The sequence below is a fragment of the Melospiza melodia genome, chromosome 19 (assembly GCF_035770615.1).
Source record: "Melospiza melodia melodia isolate bMelMel2 chromosome 19, bMelMel2.pri, whole genome shotgun sequence".
NCBI classification, from domain to species: domain Eukaryota; kingdom Metazoa; phylum Chordata; class Aves; order Passeriformes; family Passerellidae; genus Melospiza; species Melospiza melodia.
Genome location: NC_086212.1, coordinates 14,730,138 through 14,746,253, shown reverse-complemented (window position 1 = coordinate 14,746,253; position 16,116 = coordinate 14,730,138). Strand labels below are relative to the sequence as shown.

The window sequence follows — 16,116 nt, the reverse complement described above, 5'->3', positions numbered from 1 at the left end:
AGCTCATGCAAGCTCATCTGCGACTGACACACCAACAACAGCCTGCAAACCCTGAGTGAGGGGCTAAGGCAGCAATAACAAACACCACCAAGTCAGTGCTCCAGGCAAGAGGAGAGGCTGATGAGCAGAGACAGTGCCCACAGCGAGCTCACTGTGCTCACACCACTGCAGCTGCAGCTCTGTAATCTCGCTCCTGAGTCTCATCAGCAAGGCCACAGCACAATCAGCTGTCCCTTGTAATTGCTGAGATGCCACTGTAGCTGTTCCTGTCAGCTGAGCACTTGCCACTGTGGGCAGCTCCAGCACACTGACTCGCCCAAGGCGTGGGTTCAGCTCTCACTCATGGCAGAGCAGGTAATCCCCAGCCCGCTTTGCAAACACTCCCTGCAGCAGGAACGTCCCTGTGGCCCAGCTCCTGCCGTGGGGAGGCTCAGATAGGTCCTACCTGTCACCCAGGAGCGGTGGGAAGATCCAGGGCTTGCTGGCTTAGCCAGGGATTCACCCTGCTCCAGCCTGGAGCTGCCTGTCACCAGGCTGTCACAGCGTGGGGCATAGCCAGCACCTGGCACATGGCCTGGAGAGCAGAGCCCTGAGTGCCCCAGGCCAGGAGAGCTTTTTTTTAGTGCCCTGGGCCAGGTCACAGCATTCAGGCTCTGCCCCAAGGCAGGCACAGCCCAGCCTGACCCATTCCCCCATCACAGCCTCGTGCTGCCCAGCTGTGCCAGCATCTTCCTCGCTGTTTAGTTCTAGAGCAGCACTCAGGCTTTATAAAACTCCTTCCCTCCTAACCTCCCCTCACTGTCCAACCTGCTGGATAACCCACCTGAAGGCAGCAGAGCCCACGGCTTGGCCAGAAATCCAACCCACCGCTGGAAGGGACAGAGCTTCCTCATACTCATCCTGCCCTCCTTACGCCTTCCTTCAGAGCTTCGCAGAGATGAGAAAGCATTTGTTTTTGCCTTTCACTCCCACAGACTGAGCAAGGAGCACCATAATCAGGCAGCTCTGATGTTGGAAAGGTGCAGCTTTAGGGTTCCCTTTTCCTCCCCTGTTACCTCCCAAAGGCAAAAGACGTTTGCTGGATTATTTTGCCAGAATCAGGATCTCAGCACTTTTCCATTTTATCAGGGCTACTCTCAGAACTGCTTTTCTTTGCTCTTTAGGGGAAGTTATTTATCCCTTTTCCATGCAGCCAGCATCTTCAGGCGCTGGCAATTTGACAACTTAATATTCTTTTTCCCTTTGTAGGATGATCACAGTACAGAAATGATTGCACATATTCCTGTCATTCTATTCTAGTGGGGAAATCAACATCGCTGGCACATCCCAAGCTTTCCATCAAACCCCAGCTGTTCCTGAGGAATGGATCTCCAACTCCTCCACAACTCCCTAGCCCCTGTCGTTCTAAGCAATGAGCTAAAGCCCAACTCTGGCTCCTGGATTTCAGGTCCCTGCAGTGAAGCAGCATGCTGCCTCCTGAACTCACTCTTCAGCAGACAAAAAGCTTTTTGCCAGAAGAACGTTCAGCACCAAGTGTGAAAAAGCCATCCCAAAATTTATTCTCAAAAATGTCAACAGAAACGCATCAGTAGATACTCAAAACTACAGAGTTCTTCCAAGTCATACATTCACAATGTAGAAATGTGACAATTGGGATGCCTTTTGTGTGGTCTATGTAACAATATCCATTTTACAGTGTAAACAGGTACTGGTATGTTCTTACCCACGAGTCCAGCAGGAAAGGCACAACTCGGCGTACAGAGATCATCAGCAAAATCAGGTGCAACAACATCACACAAACTTTTGGTAAATCTGCATTTTTGGGGCCTTCCACAAGAGACTGGACTTGAAGATTTCCTGCAGCCAACAGCCAGGTTTCTTTCCCTCCTTCAGTCCTTCCACACCAAAAGCTCCCTTGGCAGCCTGGTTCAGATCCCACTGCACATCCAGTTCCAGCAGGCGTTCGAGGAACAGTGAAAGGTCAGTCCAGCAACTCCTCAGCTGCTTCCACTAATAATACAACAGGTTTTGGTTTCACATAGTGCATGGAAGCATCTGCTTGGATCTCAGTCATTACAGTGGTCATTATTAGAAAAAATAGACACTACAACTACAAAAGGAAAAAAATGAGGTAGATAACTTAGAATCCAGATGACTATCCCAGCAACCTTCATACAACACACGTGGGTCATTAATGACCATTTTGGTGGAATGCAAGCTCACAGACCACCAAAAAAACCTTAATGACCAGAGTAGGAATGCCATCCAAAAACCCACAAAACATTTAACCTAAGCATGAATACTTCATATTTAAATACAGGTTTACACAGACCGATCTCCTAAATTACCCAAACGAAAAATAAAAAATAAAAACAAAAAGTCTCTTGCTAAGGAAACCAGTTCCCATTGCAAATTGCAACAGTCACCTGAGATTCCTTGCAGAGCTTTCAGACCTGACTTCCCAAGGCAAGTCTTCCCTTTCAAGAGGAAACAACAAAAAAAAAAGTATATACATACCCACCCATGCTTGTTTGGGGCTCTTGGTATTGAAATAAAACATCTAGGAAAAACTGCACATCTTTGGAAGCAGGAATTTTGGCACTATACTTGAAGGACTGTCCTAGTAGTAGTATTAAATAAGCAGCAGTCAACAACACAAAGAATTAATTACTTAGGAGCAGTGACTAAAGAAAATCAGCAACTTGCTTGTCATAGAACTTCTGAGGCAAAAAACCAAAGGAATTAAAAAAACAACTTTGTAGTTTTTATAGCAATTATTAAGAAAAAGTACATTCAGAAACCACACAGAGCCAAAAATCCAAACAGAAAAACTCCAAGAGGGTGGCAGACATTCTAGGATATTTACCCGCATCAATAGTTTCCATTTCTCATCAGTAAATAGAAGCTTTTCCATCAACAGTAGGTTGTTTCCACTCTCTTCAAAACCCCCATTATCACTCTAAACAAAGAGGTAAATATTCTAACCTTTGGAATTTCAAGTTGTAGAAACTTCTGTAAGGCTTGTACACATTAAAGTCACACGTAAGAACTACTTTGCAAGACCCGCATCTTTCCAAATAGAAGGAAATCCTATTCTTTATTAATTACTATTTGCAAAGCAATATCATGATTGTACTCTGGGCAACTCTTACAAAGACAACCATAAAATCATTTGCACGTCAATAGGAAAATAGGAGGCCGAAGTGGAATCTCTTAAAAATATACGTTTGTGTCTATATAGATTTGTTCTTTCTGCAGGCGAGCTCCTGTCGAGTCCTTAGCTGACGGCGATTTTGTTCTCCTCCAGGAAGAGAGGGAACTGGTGTTTTGGCACGCTGTCGGCAGCAGCAGCGCCCGCCTTCTCCGCCTCGGCAGCGCCAGCCTGGGCCGGCTCTGCCTTGGCGGCCGGGGCAGAGTTCAGGGGCGAGCCCCCGGGCAGGGGCACGGGCAGGGCGGGCAGGGCCCCGCTCTGGATCACCGAGATCTCGTTGGCCTTCACGGCCAGCCCGTTGCTGAGCACGGCCGCGTACTGGTTCCACACGGCGGGGTCGATGCTCACCGAGGGCGCCACCATCTCCTTGGGGAACATCTCCGACACCTTCTTGGGGTCGCTGCCCAGCAGGGCCATGGGGTTGTCGATGGACAGGCGCCTGCCCCGCCTGGCTGAGTTGTTCCACATGTGGGTTCCTACGTGGACCTTCCGGAGAGGGGGGAAGGCAAAGAGAATCGTTAATTCTGCAGCTCTTCCGTGGCAGACCCAAATTCTACTGTGCTTGCAGCCAGGTAGCCCAAAGAAGTCAGGCTGGCTCTGTTTGCATTCAGGTAAATATTTGAGCTGGGTGGTTCTTGTCAGAGTTCCCTTCCTGGCATGTGTCAGACACAGTCATTCACTGCCTGACATCACCGTGGCTCTCTGGAGCTGGCTGCTACAGGGCTTGGAGGACTGTGTTTTACACTTAGAATAAGCGCTGTTGGCAAAGACACCCTCTCTGCCCTCAAAACAGAAACCACATTATCTGCTGCAAACAGACCGTACTGAAAAAATTCTGGGTAATGAAAAAAAAACACCAAGTAATTTGGCAGAGAGGTTCATTTAAGCTGAAATCTCCCACACCACATTCTGCTGGTGCTTCCAGCAAGGCACTGCTCACACACTGGAGTGTTTTCTCTCCCCATCAGTATTTATGCAAGAGGACTGAAGAGCTTGAAGAGGCTCTCACAGGGAGGGAGAAGCCTCTGTGCAAGTGAGGGAGCTGAATCCCTCATGGGGCAAATGGATTCATCTGGCAGAAGGACAGACTCACAGCACTTCTTCAGCGTGTGCTTAGCCACAATCCCCAAGCACTTTGTGCCATCTCAGGATTATCCCAGTTTATCCCTCCTCATCTCTCAAAATTTCAAGCAGTGCAGTGTAATGCATTTACTCAGCAGGCAGCATTTTGTAGCAGTCTATGAAATGCTTATGTCTTGACACATCCAAATCCAAATTAAAAAAGAAAGCAATCTGCTTAGTGAGGGCTCAGCCTCCCCTTCCATCCCAAAAGGAAAGTCAAGGACAGCAGCAAAGACACGAGGGTGATCTCAGTAACACTTACACAAAAAACTATGTGGAGAAACTCAAGAAGGAGACAAGGGTCACAAGTAAGTATTCGAGGAACTAAGAGAAATCAGTGCTGTCTCAGAGGCAGGTCAAATATTAAAAACCCTAGTTTCTGATCCCTAGTGTTAGTCTCACAGACCAAGGAGATGACAACAGACAGGACCCACCTTCAGGTTGCCCTTGGTGGTGAAGGCTCTCCCACAGATGGTGCAGGCAAAGGGCTTCTCCCCGGTGTGGGTGCGCTCGTGGATCTGCAGGGCGCTGGCAGAGGAGAAGTTCTTGCCACAGGTAGTGCAGATGTGCTGTTTGGCAGGACGGCAGAACTTGGGGCGCGGCACCAGCAGAGGGGCGACCCCGGGGGACAGAGCTGGGGGGCCGATGAAGGGGCCAGCGCTGAGGGGGCGATCGCTGGGCAGCTCCATTTTTATCAGGGCCGGTGGGGCTCTGACAAACGCAGCTGGAATACTGCTGCGACCTGGAAGGAAAGCAAAGGCGGTGCTTATAGCCCTGCCTAAGCCTGGCTGAGAATCCAGGCCCTGCCTTTGAAGCCTAAAGAGCACATCTGCAGAGGCCACCACACTTCCTAGGATACCCCAAAACCAATCAGTTCATCCCTGGGTTTGTTGGTGAGCTTGAGATAGAAAATCTTTCAGGTCAAATTTAGATCAACCTTAACCTCGATGCTACAATGCTACAGAGCCTGAAAACCCCACAGACTATTTTAGAGTTTCCACATCACACTCTCGGGATAAGCAGTTTTCCCTTAAACACATAAATGTGTATTTTTAAAGTTATAAGGAGATGTCAAGTGAGCCCATGAAAGACAGAGAGGGTATAGCCTACATTAATTTTAAGGAGATGGCACCAGTCAAACCTCAGAATTTTGGGCTTGACTTAGTCAGGAAAACTTTACAGAGCCTATGTCCTATCCAAACAGAGGAGCAGGAAGAGGGGAAAGCTTGAAGTTATGTTTCCTGTTGGTCCTTTTAGGATTGATTTCCTACTGCCCCACCCCAAATCCCTGCCAGCACTCTGCATCACTCACCATACTCTCCATTTGCAAAGTGTAGCCCAGGCTCCTCCTTGATGACCTTCCGCCCGATGTTGCCGTACGTTAAATCCAAAGCTCCAACAACCCCTTCCACTTCCACAGGAGCGTTCTCAGCACCCTCTGCTTTACTCCCCGTGCCCGAATCCTCCTGGCTGGTGAAGGCAGGTGACTTGGACCTGATGCTCTCAGCCTGGCTGTTGGCCGGGGACGGTGCCTGCAGCGAGGCGGCCTCGGAGGCGGCAGGGCTGCGGCCGTTCTGGTAGTCGGCATCGCCCACCACCGAGGACGAGTCGTTGGTCATGCCATCGCTCTCTGCCGAGCCGTTGTCGCTGGACTTCAGACTGCTCTGCCGCTGCAAGCTCAGCGAGGAGCCCACCATCTTCATCTGGTTCTCCAGCGCTGCCACTCCAGAGAAGGAGGCGGCCGCAGCGGGCGACTCTGACTGTGCATCGTACGGAGTGGGAGGTTTGGAGGAGCTCCTGGGGCCATCCTGAGAGTCCATGTCGTCTTCCATGTCTATGCTTTCCACGATCTCCTCTGGACGCCCGATGTCTCCGTTCTTCTCGGGCAGGGCAGGATCTCCCTCGGTGTCGCAGGGGGGCTCTGGCATGGGGGTGTTGGGGATCTGCCCGCCCATGTGCATGCGGATGTGCTGCTGCAGCACCACGGCGTTTGTAAACTTCTTCTGGCAAATGGGACACGAGTGCTGCATCTTCAAGGGGGTGTTGGCCCTGTGCACACCATAGTGGGTTTTGAGGTTCCCTTTAGTGGAGAAGGCACGGCCACAGATCTTGCACTTGAACGGCCTCTCCCCGGTGTGAGTGCGGTAATGCATCTTCAGCGAGCTCTGGCAGCTCAGCACTCTGTGACAGATCAGGCACTCGTTGGGGTCAGAAGTGGACTTGTCGATATTTTCAACCAGCTGCTGGAGCTTGGATGTCTCTGAGCCTTGCTCGTTTGACCCACCTACGTGGAAGATGCTCACGCTGCAGGCAGCTTGTGGTGAGCTCAAGCTCTGCTCCGTTCCCGACTCGTGGCCGACCGCCCCCGACGAGGAGGAGCCACCCTCGCTTTCGGGAGAGGGCCTGGACTGCAGCTCACTGGAGAATGTACCAGGCAGAGCCTCCTTGATGCCTGCCAGGCTGGAGATGGCCTGAGGTGTGCCGCTGGCCACAGAGGTAGGCAGAGTTGTTAGGAGAGGTTTGCTGTCCACAATCAGGTTGGACTCATCCAGTGGCACAGACATCCCGTACGGAATTCCAGTGCTGGTAGGGACATTGTCCAGGTGCTCGGGAACTGGGTAAGGATTCATCTTTATGTGGGGGTACTTGTCTTTGTGACGCTGAAAATGCACTTTGAGGTTTCCTTTGGTGGTGAAGCGGTTCCCACAGATGTTGCACTTATAGGGCCTTTCCCCGGTGTGGGAGCGGAGGTGGATCTGCAGGGCACTGTCGTTGCCGAAGACCTTCCCACAGAATTTACACTTGTGTTTGAAGAACGGCTCCTCCGTGCTGGGTTTGCTTTCAGACACGCTGATGTTGGGCGGTTTCCCCTTGCCCTTCTTTGAGGAATCCATCACGGACGAGACGGCCGAAAGCGGGTTCTGGAAGATGACCGAGCCGGAGGACTGAGGTAGCAAAGGATTTGGGAACTGAGAGATGGAGCCGGGCAGGCCTCGGCTCCCCTCTGGCTTCAGGGGGAAGGAGGAGGAGAGCCCAGCAGCCAGCGAGCTGGCGGCCGCGATGCCAGTGTTAGAGTGAGGTAGTTTTCCTTGCTTCAAGGATTCCAGGGATAGGCTCTGGCTCCCAGCCTTCTGTCCGATTAGAGCCACGGCAGCCGAGAGCTGCTGGGACATGTGGGCCCCCAGAGCCTTGAGCGGGTCAGCAGCAGCCGCGATGGAGGGGTGCAGGGCGTGGGGAGCCATCATGGCGATCTGGATGCGGATCTGCTCCGTCAGCTGGATCTGCTGGAGCTGCTGCTGCTGCAGGCACACCAGCTGCTCCAGGATCATGGGGATGGCGTTGAACCCGGCCGCCGAGGAGGAGATGGCGTCCGACGTCCGCTGGTTCACGGCCACCTTAGTGCCACGGATGGTCTGCAGGGTCACGTTAGTGTTCGGTACTTTGGGTTTTGGTAGATAGCTCAGGCCGGGGGCCGCAGGCGTCAGGGGGGGCTCTATTTTAAGGTACATTCCTCCCACCGGCTCAGCATCCATTTTTCCTTCTCTCTTTTCCACGGAGGCAGCGCAGCCCTTGGCCTGAATGTCCTTGCGCGCCCTGCCGTCCATGCGGTCGCTCGGGAAGGGCCCCAGAGGAGCCTCGGGGAAGCTCTCAGGGGGCACTGCTCCCTCGCTGTCGTTCATGATCAGAACAGGCGGGTTTTTAGTGCAATTTTTCTTATGCTCAAGGAATTCAGAGAGAACAAAGAATTCTGCACAGCATTTCTCGCAGATTTTGGTTTCCTCCGTGCGGCACCTTTTGGAACTCATTTCACCATCTCTATCACCTGGGACGTCTTGTGGACTCCCTTAAAATAAAAGAAAGTCACATTATTAATTGCCAGATTTAGACCAAGCATTCACTGTTAAGATTGCTGCCTCCACCCCAATTGCAAATTAAAATACAAGACACTGGGATCAAGTTTGCAGATCAGCCTGAAGTTCTGCTCTTTGTTTTGATGCCAATTCCTTCACAACCCAAAATAAATATTAATCTCAGTTCAGTTTACAAGAAAAAACATATTTTAAAAAAACTCTCACAAGGCTCAATGAAAAAAGATTCATTCCAAATCCCTTTACACCGGTAAAAATCCCCTGGAACAGTTCTGCAAGGCAGCACCTGCAACACAGCTTAAAATGAACACCAGGACAGAGGAGGCATTGAAGCACCGAGCAAAACACCACACACCATTTCTTCTGTTTACACTTCAGGTTCTAATTCTTTGTTAACCATCTCTCAAAAAATTCATAAAAGATCATTAACACAGGAATTTTGAGCAATTCTTACTGTACCGATCTAAATGAGTTTTGCTCTGCCATTGTGAAAGTAATTACAAACCAAGAGGGCTGACAACAGGCAAGCAAGGCCAATATTAGCTCTGAAATCCTCCGAAAGCAAACACACCCCACTAATAATCTCAACATGGACACAGTAGCAAAGAATGATTAAATCCGGAACTTGGCACTCGAGTACGCGCCTCCATTGATACCAATGATTATTACACAAATAATACAAGTAACAAGTCCTGCTCGCAAAACTACACCGAGGCATTTCCGACCTCGCAGGAGGCCTCCTTCAGCTGCACTCACCACTCACCCACTCTGGGAAGGGGCAGGGAAAGCCAAGAGTCCCCTCCTGCCCTTCCACCAGCAGCACACCACAGCTCAGACTGAGCAGAATTTGTACATGGACAAAAAAAAAAGAAAAAAAAATCGGAGAAATATCGGAACTGCAAGAGGTTAACAGACACGATAACCAAAACAGGATGTTTTTGCTCAGCCTTGCCATCCCTCAAACAACAAACTCCCAGCCTGCTGCAGGTGGGGCAGAGCTCAGGGCAGGAGGGAAAACTCCCAGCGAGGGGGAGCAGAAAGGGCTGGGGCAGGATCCCAGCGCCCAGGGCTCCCCATGGCGCTGCTCCCATTTGGGGGTGCCCTGGGCGCAGGGGGTTCAGGGAAGGGTGTCACCACAGACCCCCATGGTCTCCCCATGGAGCTGCTCCCATTCGGGGGTGCCCCGGGGGTGGTGGGCTCAGGGAAGGGTGTCACCATAGACCCCCCAGCTCCAGCCCCCAGGGCTCCCCATGGAGCTGCTCCCATTCGGGGGTGCCAATGGTGCAGGGGGTTCAGGGAAGGGTGTCACCACAGACCCCCATGGTCTCCCCATGGAGCTGCTCCCATTCGGGGGTGCCAGTGGTGCAGGGGTTCAGGGAAGGGTGCCCCCCTGTCCAGCCCTGCCCAGACCCCCCAGCTGCCCCCAGGGTGGGACCAGGGGAAGCCCAGGAGCTTCTCGTGGCTTTGGTCTGTGCAAGGTGAGGCCAAACCACACCTGGGTGTGTCCTGAACGTGGAGGGGACATGTGCAGGTGCCAACGCGAGCACATCACCCTGCCTGAGGGAGGATATGGCAACCCTTGCCATTTCTGACCTCAGCAAGGGCGCTGCGCGCGCTCAACAAAGCAAACTTCAACCGCTTAATGCTGTGTGGCACCAAGTGCATGTGAAAGTTTATTTGTAAAAATAAACATCTGATCAGTAACACAAATTCGCAAGTATCAGAGGCCTGTTCTGCTGTGATGTGCAGAGCAATAAATCCAAACCTGCACAAGTCCTTGAACGGGGAGGAAGGGAGTTCTCAGCACAGCTACGATCAAAAATGTTCGGATGCCTCCCATTTAAACAGGGAAAATTAAACACTTACCCTTCAGCCCAAACAACTCCTGTAAGTGACAGAAATAGGGATGGCAGCACACGTTTCCCACCCCAGATATCATTACAGGGATGTCTCCAAAGCTGATTTAACTCTAAAAACACAGAGAAACCCAGACTGCAGACAAGTACAACTACTGCACAATTCAGAACTTGGTCAACAGAGTCAACCACCATCAAGAACAGATTATTTTAAACTCGTTTTGCAGGACTCTGAGCAGATATACTTGGAAAGAAGGCACCTGGATTAAAAAAAAAAAAAAAAAGAGAAAACCTCTAGAACTACTCTACGCTGACTTGGGAGGTTTTTGACTACTTTCCTGTTTCACAGAATACTAAAATAGGATTTCATAGAATACTAAAACATAAAAATCTCTTCCAAATCCTTTAATTGTTTGGGGCTTTCCCAGTCCTGTCCCCCAGGCAGAACAACACTGTTTCCACGTCACGAAATAATAAAAAATAACCTCAGCTTTTACTTCTTCCAGTGGCACAGAAATGTCTGCACCAAACACTGCTGCCCACCCCCAAGGAGATATTCCAGGATAATGTCTAGACAAGTCCTCCAACTTTAACTGCTTCAAAGCATCCGATCATTTATCTCCTTTCCCATGATAATACTTCTTATTTTTCTACTTCTGCACTGATAAGATCACACTCAATTCAATGCCCCTTTCCCAATCTCCAGCACAGCCCACGCTCTCCAGCTCTTCGTTTTTGTAATTCTGAGGAGCTCTGATGACTTTCCTGGTTCTGAGCAGCAGTGGCCATCTCAGAGAAAGACTCCAGTGCACTGAGGGTGCCTGTGCAGGGCAGCAGAGCCGGGCAGCCCTGCCCTGTCACACATTCTCCTTTCTCCGACAGCGAAGCATTAGCTGGACTCTGCATAAATTCAATTCAGAGCTTGAAACGACTTGCTGCATGACAAATAGGGGAGTTATGCATTATTTTACCTTCAAGAAAGGGTTTTAGATAAATTCACAACTAGGACGCTGGGTTATTTTACAGTAGCTGGAATAACAAAAGGAACAATTGATGGTTTCTGTAAAAAACCCAACAGCTTCTGCTGAAAATCATCCTGATTTGTACCTAGCTTCTCTTCCCTGCCATGAGTGCTGCCATCAGAGCCCCTCAACTGCCCCGAGCCCAGCAGTGACCACAGAAATAAAATAACAGCCTGAACCCGGGGCTCCCCATGCCAGGAGGGCAGCTCTGCCCACCAAATGAAATAACAGCCTGAACTCGGGGTTTTTCATGCCAGGAGGGCACCTCTGCCCACCAGAATGAAATAACAGCCTGAACTCGGGGTTTTTCATGCCAGGAGGGCACCTCTGCCCACCAGAATGAAATAACAGCCTGAACTCGGGGTTTTTCATGCCAGGAGGGCAGCTCTGCCCACCGACCATGAGGATTTACCCAGCACTGCCCTGCCACGACATTTTCCCCTGCACTTCACTTAACCCTCTCCCCAAAGGCTTCCCAGGGACAGGACTTCTACTGTGGTTTTTTTATCTCCCCACCCCCGAATTTCAGGAATGTTATCTCTCAGCATCTAGTTATCCAATAAGTTAGAAGAATGCAGTAAACCCAGCAGGGGGGGTAGATTGAATCACTGGCAAATGGATGGATAAAATCCACTATTGTGTAGGACAAGGCGGTCATCGACAAGGAAGGCTGATAAAATCCACACCGCTCAAATGATTTTTTTTTTTTAAGGAAAAGAGTAAAAGGAGTTAAGTAAAGCTGGTTTGATGTGATTTCAAGAAGGGTGCTGCTGGCCTACCACTCATCTAAGCCAATAGTGACTTTTTTATCAACTTTATTTCACTTGAATTGGGATGAAACAGAACTCAAGCCTTCCTATCCACTTTTTTTTTTTATTCAGGAGTTCTGATACCTTTGGTGAGCTTCTCTTCCCCATAGCCTACATCTGACCAATTTTACTTTAAGGTTAACAAAGACCATGCACCTCCCCGGTTGAAATTAACTCCGGGAGGATTGATTACCACCCTTCACTCCTGGACACGAACCCTCTGCCATCAGCTCGCTGCTGCTCTCAGGGTCCCTGATGCTTTTCTCCTTCTTCAAAGGAGAGGGCTTCCAAAAGCTCCAAACTGCCCCAAATCGCCCTTCTCCCACTACCAAACACCATTTAAGGCATTTTAACTCTGACAAAATCACTTTTTTCAGTAAGTAAAACGCACAACTGGCAACTTACAGAGATATTCCAAAGGCCTCAATGCTTTCCACGCTGAATTCACCAGCTGCGTTTTTCTACACAAGAACGAGGCAGAAACGCGTTTCCCCACAATCACCATTTCACATCCTTACAGCCTCTCTCTCAACGCTTCAATTACTTTATTATCTACTTACTAATTCCCCCTTTGGCCTATCCACAACTTCAAGCGAGATATTCAGCCGAAGACAGAACAAACCACAGCGAACGAGCGAGCAAATCAAGCGCTGGAACCCGAGGGGAAAGCGGAGTCGCTGCCCTGCGAGGGCTCACCCTGCTCGGGCCGGGCCGGGCCGGGCTCGCTGCCCCCGGTGCTCGGTGCTCGCTGCCCGGGCCGGTCGGTGGAGGGTCGGGCCGGGCCGGGCCGGGCCGGGCTCGTTGCCCCCGGTGCTCGGTACCCCCGGTGCTCGGTGCTCGCTGCCCGGGCCGGTCGGTGGAGGGCACTCACGGCCCGCGTTCGGACCCCTCCGGGCCAGCACCACCACCCCGGGCGGGGCCGGGCCCCCCGAGCCCACCTGAGCCCCGCAGCGCGCTCTGTGCCCACGGGGGAGGCTCCAGCCGGCTCCGAGCCCCCCGCCCTGCCCTGCCCGGCCCTACCTGGAGCACACTTCACACCCGCGCGGTGTTTAAGAGCGAGCTAAACGGCACAAACCCCGCTGCCAAGGTCAATTGCATGAGAGTCCTAATTGTGAGCCTGACATCAACTTACCACCCACGGCAAGCAGGAGGAGGCAAAGGTTAGAGCAGCAGCTCTGTCAAAACGTCACATGCCGCCGAGCGCGGCGAAAGGGCTCCATCACCCCGCTACCAATATGATGTTTCACTCGCGTAAAGGGAAAAGCAAGCCGGGCGTCGCCCCCCGCCGCCCCCGGCACCCTCTGCCCCTCGCCAGGGCTGCGGCACCCCGGGCACGGCGGGGATGCTCCCGCACCGGGGCTGCCGGCCCCGACAGCAGCTTCGGGCAAGCGAAACAAACCCAGGATAAACCAGCGCGAAACTTGGGCTGTGCTCGTTCAACCTCTCCTCGGCCAACAGCCCTCTCCAGTTCTACAGAGCTCCGCGCACGAACCGGAGATATAATTGAAGCAAAGCTACGCTAATTTTACCCTGAGGGAAAAAAAAAAAAAAAAAAAAAAAAAAAAAAAAAAAAAAAAAAGTTGCAGTTTGATACTGTATTTTTAAGAATGAATCCGATTTTTAATGGCAGCAATCCGGCACAATAGGCATTTTCAAGCCCTTTGTGGAAATGCTAATTTTCAGTATGTAGCATTATTCCCCTGTGACCACCTGCTGATTTTTTGACCTGTTAATGGATCCCCAGGTTCGCGGGACACTTTAACCCGCTGCATTGTTCACAGAGGTGGGTCCCAAATCGCTTTGCGAAAAAAGGGAATACTTGCAAAAAAGGAGATAAGGGCTTGATTTTATTATTACGAGTATGTGTATATCCTCGCTAATGCCCCAGACAAATCCCTGCGGAATTTCGACTTTGTTATGCAACTTCATCACTTATTATTTACGGGCACACCTGGAGCGGGGAATATCAGGACTATTCGGGAGACTGGCGGGCGGTCCGAGCCGCCGGAGCCGCGGCCCCGGGTTGCGTTTCGGAGAGCGGAGATGCCGTAGGACGGGACCGGCCCCGACCCCCCAAACCCACAGCACCCCTGGAGCAGCGGGAGAATCCCCCCGCAGCCACAGCTCCCCCAGCCTGGGCGGCCGCCGAGCGCTCCGGAGGGATTTCATCCAGGGTTTGGTTGTTAAAATTGAGAACGGGAGGGGGGGGGAAAAAGCCCGAACAACAATAACAAAAAAGCAGCTGGCCATTGCCCCGGAGAGCGCGGTGTGGAGCGATCCTCCCTCCCTCCCTCCCGCACGCCTCCCCCGCCCCAGCGCCGCATCAGGAGTGATTAACCCTTTTGTTTCAGCGCGGGGCCGGAGGTGCCTTTCCAGCAGCGGGCAGAGATTTACATGTGGAAACATCACCTCCATCCCCCAACCTAACCATATGCACAAAGGAAAACAGTCATGCATTAAACATGGGATTTATTGCCTTCTGGCCAGCATGCTGTTTCTTAAGTCACCATTAACCGGACCCAACAATTGCACATTTCGACTCAAAGAAGAGAAGGGGGAGGAGGGAAAAAAAAATTAAAGAGCCCGAACCTCCTGCGGGCTGGGAATAAGCAGCTCCCGTAACGTACATGGGTTTTCATCAGTTCTAAGCACGAAAACAAAACCACTCCCAAAAGCAAGCAAAGATCCCAAAGAAAGTTCTCGGGGGACACAGGGGAACATTTGGGCACAACAACCGCAGCAACTCCGAGCAAACTCTGCCCGGCCGGGCCGGGCCGTGCCCCGCTGCCGCCTCACTGCGCCCGGGAGCGGGACGGGCACGGCGGGAGCGGGGCAGAGCCGGGAGCCGCCTGCCCTGCATGCCCGGCTCGGGAGATGCCGCTCCGGCAGCCCCGCTCCCGCGGGGCCGGCACCGAGTGCCCCCTGCCCTTCCCTGCCCACCCCACCGGCAGCCCCGGCCGGTTCCGGCCAGGATTTGTGCGTTCCCCGCAGCGCGGCCCGGGAACGCGGGATCCCCCAACGCGGGAGAGCGATCGCGGTGCCGGGACCCCCTCGCCGCCCCAATACAAAGCGTTCGCGCACACCCCGCATTAGCTCACCGGAGTTATTTTAGGAAGTCGGAAATCAAAGATGGCTGGAGGTCAAGCTACAAAAGGTCCAGGGCGATTGTGATCTCCAACAAAAATAGTCCGAGCGTGGAGGCTTTTTACCCAGTTTTTGGGTTTTTTTGTTTTTTTTTTTTTTTTTAAAGCCACACAAAAATTCTCATCTAACTCCCGACAAAGTGCTGAGCACGCCGAGGGAACCCAGCCCGAGTAATTTCCCAGCCCTGCGAAGTTCTCTGTAATTTCTCCCCCTGCTCCCCCACCCCTTTACCCCCATCCCCCCAATTCCCTCCGCCTCGGGGAGCCTTTGGGGCTCCCGTCCCACGCGGCCGCGGCCCCACGGGGACCCGGCGGAGGCTCCGCGGGCGCGGGGGGAGCGTGCGGAGCATCGCGGGGCAGTGCGGGGCAATGCTGCGCTCCGCGGCCGCCCCGAGCCGAGCCCCCCGAAAATACCGCGGAGCCCGCGCCTCGCTCAGCCCCCCAGAAAAACCCGGGGCGAGCCCTGGGCCGGCCGGCGGCGGAGCCCGCGGGGGGAAAGGCGCGGGGGGCGAAGCACGAGGGTGGAAAAGCGCCCCGGGAAGCGCCGCTCGCTCCCGCCGCGCACCAGCCGAGCCCGGAGCCGCGGCCGCCCCGCGCCCCTCTGCGCTCACCACTTGCAGCATCTGGGGGCTGCTCCTCGGAGTTGATGTGCTGGGGCTTCGCCTGCTTCCGTCGCGACATGGTGCACCAGCATCGGGAGCGTGCAATAGTAGCAATTATTTTCCTCTTCACAACAAATTCCTAGAGTTGGGAAATTTGGGCGGAATGCGCATGTCAGAGTAATTATTATTATCAATAATGCATTGCGATTTATCATGGGTCCCTGACGGCTGATTGGCCTGAGTCCAAGGGCTCACAGATTATTCAAATCAGCCCCATTGATCCGCGCAGCGGGGCACGCTGGGCCATGTAGTCCCCGCGCCCGGCCCGCCCCGGCGGGCGACAAAGGCGAGAGCCCCCGGGGCCGGGGCAGCCCGGGCCGCCCCCGCTGGACAAACACCGGGCACCGCCGCTCTCTGCCCGCACACCGACAGCGCCTTTGCTGTCTCACCTGCGCCGTTTATAGTGTGCTTTAAAGAGTTTT

General features: G+C 52.7%; 1 protein-coding gene across 1 annotated transcript; it reads right to left on the bottom strand.

The window, feature by feature from the left end:
• Positions 1–1,536: 1,536 nt before the first annotated feature.
• Positions 1,537–15,761, bottom strand: SALL4 (spalt like transcription factor 4). The gene is made up of 4 exons (XM_063172625.1): positions 15,644–15,761; positions 5,646–8,177; positions 4,768–5,075; positions 1,537–3,697 (listed from the first exon to the last, which is right to left on the bottom strand). Exons 1-4 carry the CDS (start codon positions 15,711–15,713, stop codon positions 3,278–3,280), a joined length of 3,330 nt encoding a protein of 1,109 aa, XP_063028695.1. The 5' UTR covers positions 15,714–15,761; the 3' UTR covers positions 1,537–3,277.
• Positions 15,762–16,116: the final 355 nt, after the last annotated feature.